The sequence below is a fragment of the Callospermophilus lateralis genome, chromosome 2, assembly GCF_048772815.1.
Source record: "Callospermophilus lateralis isolate mCalLat2 chromosome 2, mCalLat2.hap1, whole genome shotgun sequence".
NCBI classification, from domain to species: domain Eukaryota; kingdom Metazoa; phylum Chordata; class Mammalia; order Rodentia; family Sciuridae; genus Callospermophilus; species Callospermophilus lateralis.
This window is the reverse complement of record NC_135306.1, coordinates 170,352,545-170,367,105: the sequence shown is the minus strand read 5'-3', so window position 1 is coordinate 170,367,105 and position 14,561 is coordinate 170,352,545. Positions and strand designations below refer to the sequence as shown.

The 14,561-nt window shown below is 35.2% G+C and overlaps 1 protein-coding gene across 2 annotated transcripts in view; it reads right to left on the bottom strand.

Moving 5' to 3' along the window:
- Nell1 (neural EGFL like 1) overlaps nucleotides 1-14,561 on the bottom strand; it is a 787,071-nt gene that overhangs the window by 161,785 nt on the left and 610,725 nt on the right. For both annotated transcript variants that reach the window (XM_076844271.2, XM_076844272.2), the window contains exon 15: nucleotides 13,884-13,979. In XM_076844271.2, coding sequence (XP_076700386.1) covers nucleotides 13,884-13,979 — 96 coding nt within the window. The remainder of the gene's footprint in view (nucleotides 1-13,883; nucleotides 13,980-14,561) is intronic.

Genomic DNA, 14,561 nt, shown 5'->3' with positions numbered 1-14,561 from the left:
ATTAGTAATCTAAAGCCAAAAGAAAGAAATGAATATCTCTATAAAAGGGAGGTCAAAGGCAATGTGCAAAAACAAGAAATATTAAACCACTAAACCAGAATTTAAATCCAAGCTGACTTACTTATGAATTCCTTAATCATGAAAAATTTCCTTTATATCTTAGCCTCAGTTTCCTCATCTGAAAATTAGGATGAGAGGAAGATATTCCTCTTTGAGGTGATTCAGGTGTTGGAAGACTTAAAAAGAGATGATATAATGCCTATAAACATGCATTAGATATTATAAAGTTCTGTGGTAAAATTATTCTGATTATAGCAACCCCATTCTAAGGAAGAGAGTGTTGACTAGTCTAATGAGAGGGTTAGTCTCTGAGAATATCAGAGTAGTGTAGACAGGGCTTAAGGGAATCATAGCAGCATACTCAGAATTCAGAGTTCACCTGAGAAAACAACTCAGAAGATGAGCTCTGACAATTGTCAGAGTTTAAATTAGTCTTGCCATTTTGAGGAGAGCAAATGATTGTGAGATCCTAATTAGAATAAGTTATACCCCATGTATGTAAAATACATCAAAATACACTCTATTGTTATGTATATCTGAATAAAAAAGCTTGCACATTGTGAAACAAAGAACAGTTCAAATCACAGCTCTGACTCTTCATAGCACCATAATCTTGTGTATATTTCTTTATAGTTTTTAATATCAGTTAATCAGTAAATGAGAATAATCATTCATTGATTCACACATTCATTCATTCAATAACTACATATTGAGCACAAGCCAAATTCTAGGGAGTATTCTGAAAGCTGGGGCTCTAGGAGCACAACAGTGATAAAACGTCTGCTATCACAGAGGTTGACCTTTTTGTGTGATGAGAAAAAAATAAATAGTATAGATTAGTAATATGTTCAATGCTATAAAAAGGGATGAGTGCAATGGAGAAAAGTAAAGCATGGAGCAGAGGTACTGTTTTCTGGGGTAAGATTCAGTGTTGTGATTAATAAGTGGTAGAAAATGCCATATAATTACTGGCATCTGAGTAGGGATTTAAAAGATATTAAAAAACAAATCACAAATATATGGAGGAAGAACATCCCAGGAAAAGAGAACACCAGATTCAGAGGTCCTGAGGCGTTCATATTTGTTTGAAAATAGTAGGGGGGATATGTAAATACATGATGAAATTATACTAGCAATGTGGGATAAAGGATGTCAATCAATACCTGCCTTCTAGGTAATAAGAGTCAAATAACATATGTTCAGCACTTAATACGTGATCTATCTTAAATTTTGGTCTAGTATAAACATTGAATAAGATGGTTCCTTCACCAGTTTGCCTCTACTTCAAACACTGGAAAGCACCGGTGCTCTAAATGTAAACATCTCCAAAATCTCAATGCATGAATTTTATGGGGAACACACCAGTGATTGTAGCATCTCCATATGCCTACAGTCTAAGTATCTAGAAAACTTCAAGGTTTGCTCTTTGACAGTTGACATTATTTAACTAAAAGAAAATGTGATGCTGTTTTGCTTACAGTAAATAAAAAATATGCTTAAAAAGTGCAGTTCACATTTCCTTAACAATATCAATCAAATGGTCTGCCTAAAAGGAAGCTCAGGGAAACTTAAGAACCACAGAAGGGCTATATCTGAAGATACTTCTTCATATTGGGGTTATGCTACAAAAGGCCAGGGTTGTTCTATGGGGCCAAGAGAGGGCTTGACATGAAATGTCTAGTTTATACATATCAAAATGTTCTTTAATATATGCTAATGCTTCTGTCACTCAGAATGATATATAAACAACATTTCCTAAAATTAAAACCCTGGAGATAGAAGAATGAGACTCATAGAAATGGGATGGAATAAAAATGGTTTGGACAGACACTATTCTATAATCTGGAGATAATGTGGATTAGTAATGAGTATGCCAAGTTCACAATCCTTTGAAGGTATTTTGGGAGGAGTGGGCATGAGTGGACCCAAACTGTTGGTTACACGGAAGGGTGGTAGAGGATAGAAGAGGGAAAACAAGGAGAAAAAAGTACCTAAATGTGATATATTCCATGAAGGAAAATCCAGGTTGAGAGGGAGCCTGCTGGAGGGGACTGAACCTTTACCGAGGAGTCTGAAAAATATTTGTGAAGAAAAACCTAAGTCAGAATCCAGGTGAGAAAATAGGGGAAGTTGGAGTCAGGCAGACATCATGGGGAAAAGGAAGGTAAAGAAAGAGATGCCAAAATGTTTCACAGACACGGCTAGAAGCCTAAAATGGGAAGATCATTGCTTGGAGAAAATCTGGCAAAGTTCACCAAAACAGAAGCATTGATTATAAACTGGAATAGGGAAGGTGTTAGGAGTTGTTGTGCTCCAAAGAGGAGGTGACAGTGTACACCAAGCACACTGACAACCATTCAATTTTTTTTTTTTTTTAGTAAGAACATAATTTATCATCTTTATAGTTTGTAAGGAATACACTGGTTGCAATGCAGGAAGAGCAGTTTTTGTGTGAGACAGGAAAATAAGATTCAGTGTCTGGAGACTGTCTTATGACATCATTCCAGGTAACAAAGGAATGGCAGTAGTTGACAAAGCAGTGGGGTGAAGAAAAACAATAGATGCACTGAGGCAACTGCTAGAATGGCAAAGGGAGGGAGGAGGAGAAATCAAGGATAAGTCTGACTACATATGATCCAAAAATACCAGGGATGAAGGTGTGTGATTGACAGCACTATTTTCTTCATTCTTTCCAAGACAATCATGATGACAGTATTGTGACTTCGGAGATTAATATCAAAGCTAAAATGGCTTATTTTTTTTTTTTGCTAATTTATATATTTATTCAGCAAATGACTTGAGCAATTGCTGTGTTTTAGGTAATGTCCTGGTCTTCAGAAATGCAATGGCAATAAGAGAAAAAAAACTATTCTGTTGGGGTTTATATTCTGGGGGCATAGTGAACAATACAAAATAGTACTATGATATCACAGAGCCATAAAGTCTCTGAACAACATAAGCATGATAGAGAGGGAAGTTGCCATTGTAACAAGGGGTCAGGGCCCTAGGGAAGGTAGCACCTGAGCAGAAATCCCCTATGACAGGAGGAAACTGACCACAGGAAGACCTGGGGGAGCAACATCCCAAGCAAACCAAACTGTAAGGAAATCATAATGGATCTGTTCCAGAAAAATCAAGAAGACAATTCTGATGGAAAAATCATTTCACAAGTGAGGGAGGGAGGGCATAGTGAATGGTGAAAAGAGAGAAATAACAGGGAGGTAGACCCAGAGCATACAGAGGCTTACAGGCCACTGTCATGATTTTAATTTAATTTACTCTGAGACAAAGTGGGGAACTACAGAGGATTTGGAGAAGAGGAATAGAAAGATATAACATATTTTAACAATATCCCCAAAGCTTCTATATTAAACGAAACTATAGGTATACAGGTGGGCAGGAGACAGTCCAGAGATTTCTACCACAATCTAGATGAAAGAGTACCATGACTCATGGCCAAAGGAGGTAGTGCTGGAGAGCCTATGAAATCAAGATTCTACACATATTTTGAAGTCTGAGTTAAAGAATTTGGATATGAAGGGCAGAAGAAGTGAGAAGAAAGAATAATTCAAGATCTCAGCTCAGGAAATGTGAAAGAACAGATTATATAACTGCAAAGGGGAAGGAGAAACAATTTGATGGGGAGAAGTACAGGACTATCCTGGATTATCAGAGACCCTTGACAACTAATCTTTTCTATTATTTTAGATTAATACATTGTATGATCACTATATGAATCTGAATAGGTGCTCTGGTAGAGAGACTTATGAAAGCTCATAGGTTTGAAAACACTTAGGTACATTTCAGTGACTGGAAGTAGTTTAGAATGGGCTGGAGTTAAGAGAAGGAGGAGATAAGGCCAGAGAGGTAGGCAGAGGTCTAATTACTGAAGTCTATATATCACACTATGGAATTTGGACTTTATCTTTTAAGGACTGAGGGTGTACTGAAAGGTTTTCTTAGCAAGATATCCTTTAATAAAATAATCTTCCAGGATCTCCCCTCATGGACTCAATCTACTTGGTTAAAATTGCTGCCACACAGATAACTTTAAAGTCTCTGTTAAACTGGAGAATGCTTTAAAACTACATTAGCTCCACCATGCCAGACACTGCTTATCGTTTAAACCGCTATCTAAATGAACGCATAGATCTTGCTGTTTGATTCATCATATTTTGGAGCCAAGTGAACATTTTCAGGCAACTACTATTTCTAATCAGTGAATCCTATTAGGAGAGAGTGATGCAAATCCTAAGTTATATTCCTTCTAGGTCAAGCTATTGGCTTCAATTAATGTTTTTTCCATATGATCTATAGTGCAAAGCATATTTTTGCATACAAAGACTTATGGCATGTTACTAGGGAAAGTTTGTCATTTCTGTGCTCCAGTTGATGATAACTTTACAAAAAAAAAACTGGATTTCCTTTCTGTTTAGCCATCATGTTTCAAAATTACTGTAGTGTTTGCATTTTCTAGGACATAGGATTAAAAATGAGCATTTGAACCAAATGCCTGACTTTCACAGTTCAATAGTGTGGGCTTGCCTGGTGGGAAGCAAGCAAGAGTGCTTGTCATCTAAATAGGAATTATTTTCTACATTACTAACTAGACAAGGTAATCCCTAATAGCCTTCATTTATTTTATGGTGAATGTCAATCTCTTAAAAAAAAGATTGACTCCCTTTCCAATAGCAAGAGTGAAAACAACTTTATGAAAATGCATGCAGACAAAGCCACTGGAAAGGCACAAAATTTTCTATACTCTTCATGCAAATGGCATTTCTCTGTGACTCCGCCCCCATCTTTCTTGTGATTTAATTTGCCTTAGGTTTCCTTTAAATATGGTTTGGATTGGAGCTATTACAACTTGTGGTTTGTAAAATAAAAAGACTGGACCATGTGAAACTGAGGGTACTTCTCCACAGACATTCATTTAGTCATTTATCAAGTATTTATAGAATTTAAATGTAAGAGGATATTAATATTGAATTTTTCCCATGCCAGAGTTCTGACAGATAATAAGGTAATAGTTATTAAGAACCTCACATCACAAAGCTGGGTGCTAGGCTACCTTTACAACTCCTATAGAAATCCATTGGCCTGCATTAATCACCTTCCAGCTCTATAAACACAGTCCTAGAAATTGAGTAGACATGTTACTGAGGACAAAATGAGGACTTTGTTGGAGAAAGGCTGTTTGGTGTGCAGCCAGTTCAAGGTCACTTTTTGTTGAGACAGAGACAGAGACAGAGAGAGAGAGAGAGAAACTTCCTCCCTAAACTCATCCAGAGGAAAAATATTCTAAGTGCACTTAGAAATATCCCCTGGATGACATGGGACATAGAAACTGATATTTGACCCATGTCTCAAAAGTCTTGAGGTAAATACCTAGGTCTGAGGCTGCCTCTGTCAAATGGCAGAGAAAAATAAAAAATAAAAAATGACCAGTGACCCTGTTAGGACACAGCTGCACTATGATTGGAGTGACAGGTGGAAGGAAAGGATCAGCTTTAAAAATCCTACAAGACAAAGTCCATCTAGTGATAGGAAAGTGGGACAGGGAAAAGGAGCCACACAGGTAAGTGGGCCTTTACAAGCACAGCAGCTATGAGGCAGGGGGTCAAGCTTCAGCAGACTAAGAGGATTGTCTTTTCAAGGTAGCTCTATTTGGAAATCCCCAGTGATCTGAGAACCTCACCAAAGCCCTCCACAAAGGAAGCAGCAGCTAGTACACATCTTCCATCCATAGGACACTAGTGTTAGAAGAGCCCGCACCAGTTCCATGAGATCTTATTCTCTGTCCCATAAAGCTGGCTCACACTGGAGACAGAGATTCATAACATCTATGAGTTTTGGAGCCAATTATATTGCATGCATGTGTGAAAATGCCAAAATGAACCCCAGTATTATGTATAAGACACTACTAAAAACATAAAAATAAAACAAAAAGTGATTTAGAAGGTAAAAAGGGCAGCTGCTGATTCTCAAAACTTCCCCCTAACTTCTTGGATTGTGGCTGGAGAGGGAAGGTATAGAAACTTTTATTAAGTCTTAATATAATATTGAATTAATTACCTAAATGTAACTTTCCTTGCGAAAGAGCCCACATCCTGCAAAGAACTTATGAGCCATGTACTTTTTTTGAGTGCAGTGAATGCATGTCTTTGCATGAAATTTTGAATCTCAGGGAACATGTCATTTCTACTTAATAATGTCCAGTGCTTATTGAGTGCTCATCTGACACCAAGAAATTTTCAAAAGTATTCTCCAATTGAGCAGTGCTGTTTTGTTTCTCACTGTATAAATCAAGAAAATGAGGCATAAAAGATTTAAATCACTTCTCAGGATTATAAAGCAGGGCTTATAACTGGTCAGTCAGTTTCCAGGGTTCATGTTCTTAATGATATCCTATATATCCCACATCATTAGTATCCCCCAGATACATTTCACAGGTTCTATAGAACAGTTACCCATACTTTATTTCACTGATGATCATGATATACCTAGGTTTCTTTGAGTGCATCATTATTTAAAATATAATCTTTTAAGATGTTATATGTATCCTCAAATGTCATTTATTTTTCTTTGTAAATTCCTACGAATGCCTCATGACACAGCATGAACAACATTAAAATTTTATTTGGATAAATCTCCTGTTTTACATAGAAAAGGTGAAGTTTTCCCATGTCATAGTAAGTAGTGGAATCTGATAGAATGCAGTTTTCCTAATGCCAAACTGAGAATTTTGGTACATGGTAGGTCAATGGAAATGATAGCTACAATGATTATAGTGTTTGCCTTTCTTGAGAGAATTTGGGGAGCCAACAAAACATTAAGGTCTCAGATCTGCCCATGTACTAAGACACCTATGCTGTCAATAATACAGTCAGAACTTGGTGTTAAATATTCCATTTCAACTCAAAAAAAGTGGAAAATAAACAATAACACAAATAACCCTTCCCTGGGACCGTATGCAAGTTGAATACGCCACTATTTCTGGTGCTGCATTAGTTCTCTCTTGCCTCAGAGCAAAATTCCATTACATAAATTAATGTGCATTAGTTTCAGAATAAATGACATAAAATGTTTATGAGAATGGAGAATGTATGTTGGAAAGATATTAATAAAAACTTTCTCCATTTGAATCTTACAGTAGAGTCTGTCAGAACTGTAGGAGTAGAAAGATTTCAGTAGCAGGAGATAAAAACAAAGGCCCAGCATTATCTTTTACCTCCTGGGTATCCTCAGAGCAGTAGCCTATTATTGCTGAGTCTCTATTTTATCCCTAGGTTAACTGATGAAAAAAATCAGCAGTAGCTATCATTTTTTAAAAAATAATTTTTAGTTGTCAATGGACCTTTATTTTATGACTCAGTGCCTCACACAGGCTAGGCAAGCACTCTACCATTGTGCCACAATTCTAGCCCCAGTAACTATCATTTCTACTTACCTGCTGTGTATCAGATACTCTAAATGATTTTAATAGGATATCTCATTTAATATAATAATAATATTATGAGGAAGTAATATTGATAATCCCTTTCCTGGTAGCAAATCAAAAGTTAGAAACATTAAGTATATCTAATCAAATGTCAGAGATCTTAGTCAATGAAATAACTTCAACTTAAGGTGAATTAGTATGACTTTGAAGACTGTGCTCTTAATTCACACTCTGTTTCCTGTGTTCCTGCCTTAGGCACAACAAAGATGTTGAAATTAATATATAAAACAATGCACATAATCAAATAGTAGACTATGGCTCATTACTCACATAATTTATTTGGCTTCCCATAAAATCTGACAAGTTTAACTGCCTTTGGGCATAGATAAGGTGATCAAGAAGCAGCAGATTAAAATGCAAAGTATGTGAAGTTTGGATTCGGTCATATATAAGTGAGAATCCCAACTCCACCACTGACTATCTGGGTGACACATGTGTTTTCAAACAGGCACAACTGGGTGAAACAAAAAGCCTCATGAAAAATGGCAAATGCAAAAGTTTGGCACTCATGACAGAAGTATAGCAGGATAATATGAGTTTCACATCAGAGAGACCTTGGGTACAGTATTCTTTTCACCATCCCAGGCTGTATCTTTCTTTTCCAACCCAAATCCCTGTTTGTGAACAAAAGACATTGCTTCCTACAATTGTACTGGAGAGACTTGAAAATCTGCTTTTTGAGAGGAAAATGAGAATGGAAATGGTTTGACATATTTTTCTATATGTCTGAGACAAAATGATCATCCTGGGCAGGATCAAGGACAGGATTATAAAATAGTTCCAAGTGGCTAAAAACTTGAGTGGCATCTCCATTCTGGAACTATGGAGAAGTGATTTGTACCTTAGCCCAATTTCTCCATCATAAGCAAAAGAAGAAGAAAGTAGAATGTTTGGAACTAAAAAGAAGAAGGGAGAACTGAACAAGGAAAAGTCTCCTCCCTGCCCTGAAGGTGAATGATCTCAGTATTAGGCACTCAGCTTCCAGCTCAGTGCCTCCCTTATGCCAGTCTTACTTTTTTGAAATGAAATATATCTAGTTCAGGAAGTTCTTCAACCAAATTCACACTCATCTGATTTTACAGGAATTTAAAAAGAGCATCAGCATCTATTCTTTCACAGGTGAGTTCAACCAGAAAAGAACACAGAGAAACCTCAAATTTTCATATCCACCTTCCCACAAAATTCTGCTTACTTTTTTTTGGGGGGGGGGCATCTAAACAACAAAATTAGGAATATTAATAACAGAAGTTGCCATTTACTGAGTGTGTGCCATGTGCCACCATCCTGAGAGAGGCTAAGTTAGAAAAGTTAAGTAACTCCCCTGATGGCTTATGAATTCTTTATCCAATTTACCTATTCATAGCCCTGTGATACCTGGAAATTGAAGAAAGGTTTTCTTCTTTAAGGTGAAAATAAAATCATGATCTACTTTCTTAAAGATTTTAAAACCTACCCCCAGGTATAGAGGTCACCAGAACAATCACAAATAGATGAATATTGATAGGAATCACTCAAAATAGGTGCAAGATTTAAAATTTAGAAGACTAGAGGAATCTTTGACTCTGATCATTTTTTAATCCTGGTAAATAGATTTTGTACTCCAGGCAAACAATTACTTTCTATCTGCATACATGAAAGTCCCTGGGGCACAGAAAAGATACTAGAAAACATTATCCTGCAAAAAAGTCATTTTCTTTAGGAAAGGTTAAAAGAGGCCCAATAACTGAGAAAAAAAGTAAGTCTTTCTATGATGTTTATGTTTTCTTTGTAAATTTAAGAATACAAATATCATTTGTCATTACAAACAATTTACATTTATTACAAAAAATAGAAAATTCAGACAAGCAAAATAGGAAAATAATTACTATTAAAATTTATATTGTGAATGGATAATAATGTTAAACTTCTTTGTAACTTATTATGTCCCTGAAAATTATATAATTTCATTCTTCTTTGTGACTGGATAAAACTCTATTGTTTATATGTGTACTATTGAACATTTTTGATCAGATGTTTTTATGCTTCCCAAAGGCTTAGAGACCATGAAAGTGTCAATGGTTATGTGAGTTTATTGAATTACAACAAATAAAACCACTTCTGAAACAATCGTAGAAAAAGTCAAGGTCTGCTATTTTTATAACATCAACTTGTGTTTTCAATTATTTTATACCAGACTATGGTTTCGCCTATAATTTGGCGAGTCTTGTCCATCTCTAACAGTCAGATTCATAAGACACTGGTTATGGATACCAGATATCTGTTCAATTATGTTTCTACAACTTATAATTAATATAATATGTAAGAGAGGAAATGCAGTATAACTAGGGGATTTGTCTCTACCATCACAAGTAGCAATCTTGATTTACATCACTAGCAAAATACCTACTAAAATGTGCCTAATTAAATAGTCTTGCCATGGAGAAAGTATTTTTGTGCAAATTCCCCATAAGATATCCATGTGTGTCTGAGTTTAACACAGAAATCATCTGTTTATTGTACATTTAAATTTTTTTACTGAAAAATAGAGTCAAATATCCTCTATTCCTTCAGGAGAACATAAGGGTTGGAGTCAAATATTTTTGGGACGTGGCTGGAGTATGTTTATTCCATCAGGTGAGAGTTGCCATAGAGCAGGCTGAATTTCCACATCAATTTGGTTTTTAAGATTTTAAGAAAGTTTGCCCAAACAGCACATGATGAACATTAGCCAGTCTCTGGCTCTTGAATGGTCAAGAATTTTCTAATTATAGTCAACCCTAAGCACCTCTAAAAATCTCCAAAAGATGCTTAAAATTTTCCTTTTGTCAATAAAAATTGTTTTTAGTTTTCATATTATGATAAGACTGAGTGTGTGTGTGTGTGTGTGTGTGTGTGTGTGTGTGTGTGAAATGCTACATACATCTAGACTAGATATTCTCAATGGGGACAGTTTTGTCAATTTTGTCTTCCTGGGTAAATCTGTCAATGTCTGAAGACTTTTTTTTTATTACTCTGCCTACAGATGTAGGTACTAACGGCATTTAATTGACAAAGTCAAGTGATAGAACTGAATATCCCACAGTATGCAAGACAGCACTCCACAACAAAGAATTACCTGGTCCAAAATATAAGTAATTTCCAAGTTAAAGAATTTTGATCTAGACATAGCTCCACACATTTTGTTTAAAGTATACTTGTTGCTTGCAGATTTGCAAGTAGAAATACCAAGTAGAAGACAGACTCTCTCAGTTCTGCTATGATGTGGCAATTAAGATATCTCTAGATTTAATGTAGCTCTTTGATTTTGCATTTGGAAAGTCTCTAAGGGGACTTGTTACTTTTTCCATTTTTTTCTGTGATTGGCTACACTATGTTCCCATGACATCCTATCTGTTTAGTTCTTAGGGAGGTTAAGAAGAGAAGTTTTATCACAGGTAATTATCCTTCCAAAAATACTATTCTTAATGATTCTTCATCTATCTCATTCTTTACACGTCTCCGTGAAAATTGTGAAACTAAATCAAAGTTAAAGGCTCAGAGAAGGAACAGTTAAAGGATAAGAGAAGAATGAAGATGATGTCTTCTCTATAAACTAACAGAGGCTAAATATTTGCTAATCCCTAGTGGGTTATGGAAATTTAAATTTAATTAAAATTTAATAAAAGGCAGAGTTGCTCGTTTTTGTGTTACATAATAGCAAGTGGGATAGATAGGCATTTTCATAAATTATTTCAATGATTTTTAACTATACTTGAATTTTGAAAGGCTAAGTATCACAAGCAATAAATAAAATCAATAACCAGACAAGGGCAAGGGTAAAACATTTAAGATTAAGTGTAAGTGGACTCTGTAGTTACAACAAAGATAATAAATAAAAGATTTAGTGGTATCATACCATAAGACCTTCACAATGCAACTGCATTTTTCCTTTGACACTCTGGTTCTCAAGGCATCTAGTGTGACAATTCCCAATGGCAAATAGGCTTACTTCATATTTATTGCTAATGATCAACATGACAAAATAATTTAGAGGCAACATGGCACAAACTCTCAGTGTTTGGCTTATCACTCATCTAGATCCCTTGCACACAGCTGACTGGAAAATATTTACTTCATCTTTTTAATAAAAAAATATGAACAGAATTAGACTGTTGGCCAATATCCAGTGGAATGGCTTTGCTGCAGATGAGGGAAGCATCACCCACAGAGGAAGTTTATTTAACTTGAATGTACTTTTTCCCTGTGATGATTGCCCATGAATCCAAGAATATGCAATTATTGATCTCAACTTTAACATTTATCTAGAAACCCAGGGCCTGCCTATCTCTATTTTCTTTCTGTCCCTGGTTTTGATTTCTTCTTCATCTATATATTTGGTGTTCCACATAATGGGCCAGAGTGTAAGCATTGATTTGATCACTCACTTATTGAGTGGAGAAAAGGACAAAGGACAAATCAATAAGGCACAAGAAACCGGAATCAATTTTTCCTGGGCTTCCACTGACCATAAGCCCTGGTTTGAACAATTTCCCCCTCCAAAGCATTTATAATATAAAAATAATAAGAACCTTACAATCATGCTTGTGGTTAAATAGAATAATAACCGGAAATGCTCAATGAAAATGCAGATTTGTGGACCCACCCCTCAATATTCTAATTCAGTTTTTCTGGGGAGGTGATCCAGGAATCTACATTTTAACAAGAAGTCCACATATTATCTTTGAGAAACAGGCATAGTTGATAATACAGGCAATATGGGATGCAAGTTGAGTTTTACTCTGAGTTTAGTAATTGCAAAATTTGTTGAACTTAAGCTTTAGTTTGTTATCTATAAGACAGGAGTAAAATATCTATGCCTTTTGTTTGTTAGCTCTCAGTATTAAGATATTCATTTAAAAAGCCCAATGCACAATTAGTACATAGTAAATGCATTTCATTAACAGTAGTATCTGTCACCATTGACATTATCTGCCCTCACCCATTCCTATATATTCATTGTGGGGAAATATAGGAGATCTAGAAGTAATGAGAGTCCTTTATATTTTTTTTATTTTAGAAAATTTAATGAAAATTAAATATTTGCAATAAGGGCATGTATGCTAAATTACCATTAAATTTCTTTGCTTTTGGCAACAATTCTTTAGCTCCGTGTATTTTGTCTTTTTATACTTAAAAAAAACAATTATTATTTAATAAATGTGATTTGATTTATTGATAACATCACAAAATATGAAAAAATGGTGTTGATATCATTCATTGATTTCCTAGTTGAATAATTTATGTAGTAAAATTTGACAGGTTTTTTAAAAACTTAGGCTGCCTTATATAGGCAGTACATGGGTGGAGTATAGTAAATGGGCAATTTTTTTTTTTATTATTGGTTGTTCAAAACATTAAAAACATTATCTAAATTCATAAACTTTCAAACATGAAGAAAAGGACACCACTGCTTTGATTAGATTCTCAGCAGCAGACAAAATACTCTTCTCTTTGTGTAATAACAGAGGTAATAATATAGCATCCTATTTCCTTTTTCTATCCTATGATACAAAGAGCACCAAGTGTGATATCCAGACTCAAAATCACATAATGCAGTAACTTTAACCTATGAAAACATGGGAAAACAATTAAATATTTACTTTTACAGGGCATTAAACCCATTGCTTGCATTGACACATATATTGACATGAACATCAAATTTCATTTGTATACAGGAGAACTTTCAAATCATCAGGAAAGCTTGATTTCACTAAATAATGCCAAGTGTAAACACCACAATTAGAAAGGTGCACATGTTACAATCTTAATAATACTAATTGACTTATATTACGAGGTCCATGAATGATAATGCACCTAATAAACCAATATTAGAATAAAATCCCAAGCATACTAATAAACCTGCCGCTGCAGTTATTTAATGTGCTTTTATGCAAGGAGCATGTGCTGCTAATTTAGATTCCGTTGACGCAGCAAATTGTTATAACTCCAACGGTCCTGGGTGATGCTACCCAATTGATGATAAGTGGGGCAGGTCAGTTCATCAAGCTTTATCTCTAATTAGCAATAAGAACACACACTGCAAACTATAGCAGAGGAAAGGCCTGACCTTGCTAAATGAGACACACATTGGAAGGAGGGCAACCTAAGCTCAGTATTTCAGAGGGAGGAAGCCTATTATGAAGCAAGCAAATGGTACCCACTTTGGAAGAGCCATATCTGCCATCAAAACACAATGTATCAAGTCAACCCACAAAAACCTACTCCCAGAGAAATATCTTATGTTTTACCCTCCCCCAAATTTTTCTCCTTACCTAAGAAGAAGAGAAAAAAAAGCTAGATTTACCTTTCTCGCAGTGGCTTCCTGTGAATCCAGGTGGACAGACACATTTGTTAGGAGCCACACATGTTCCACCATACCTGCAGCCCTCCTCGCAGAATGCTGTAACAAAAGAATGTAGGAGTTCACTTAGATGAAATGCAGTAGGGAAATTCATGGAAACAACATGAGTATTGAAAGGATTCTTTTTTTGTTGCATAGGGAATACACTTCTGTATTGACTTATTTAAAAATTTCCATGCACAAAAAGAAATAAATTTAACAATATCTATTTCACTGATTTATGTAAAATCAATCAAAATAATGGATGTGAAAGTGTTTAACACAGGGCTGTCATGTGCTAAATGATAGCTACTACTAAAGATATAACTATCACTGTTATTATTGGTATATTTGAAATCCAATAGGATAAACTGAGTAACTAGAAATGGTAAGGTCAGGGTGATGACAAAGGCTTTTTAAATTGCTGACTTGTATAATGAACCACTTTTCACTGAATACCTTTTATGACAATAATTTTTCTATTTTTTAAAAAGAATTGGTAGTTGATAAAATTTTGATAACATAATAAACTGAAAAAACAGCTTACTTTTGATTTTTTTAGCTGTTTTGAATATTTTGGTGATAAAAGTAATGCATTGTCTTTGTAGCTAATATGCTTAGCTGAACCTAAATTATTCCTTT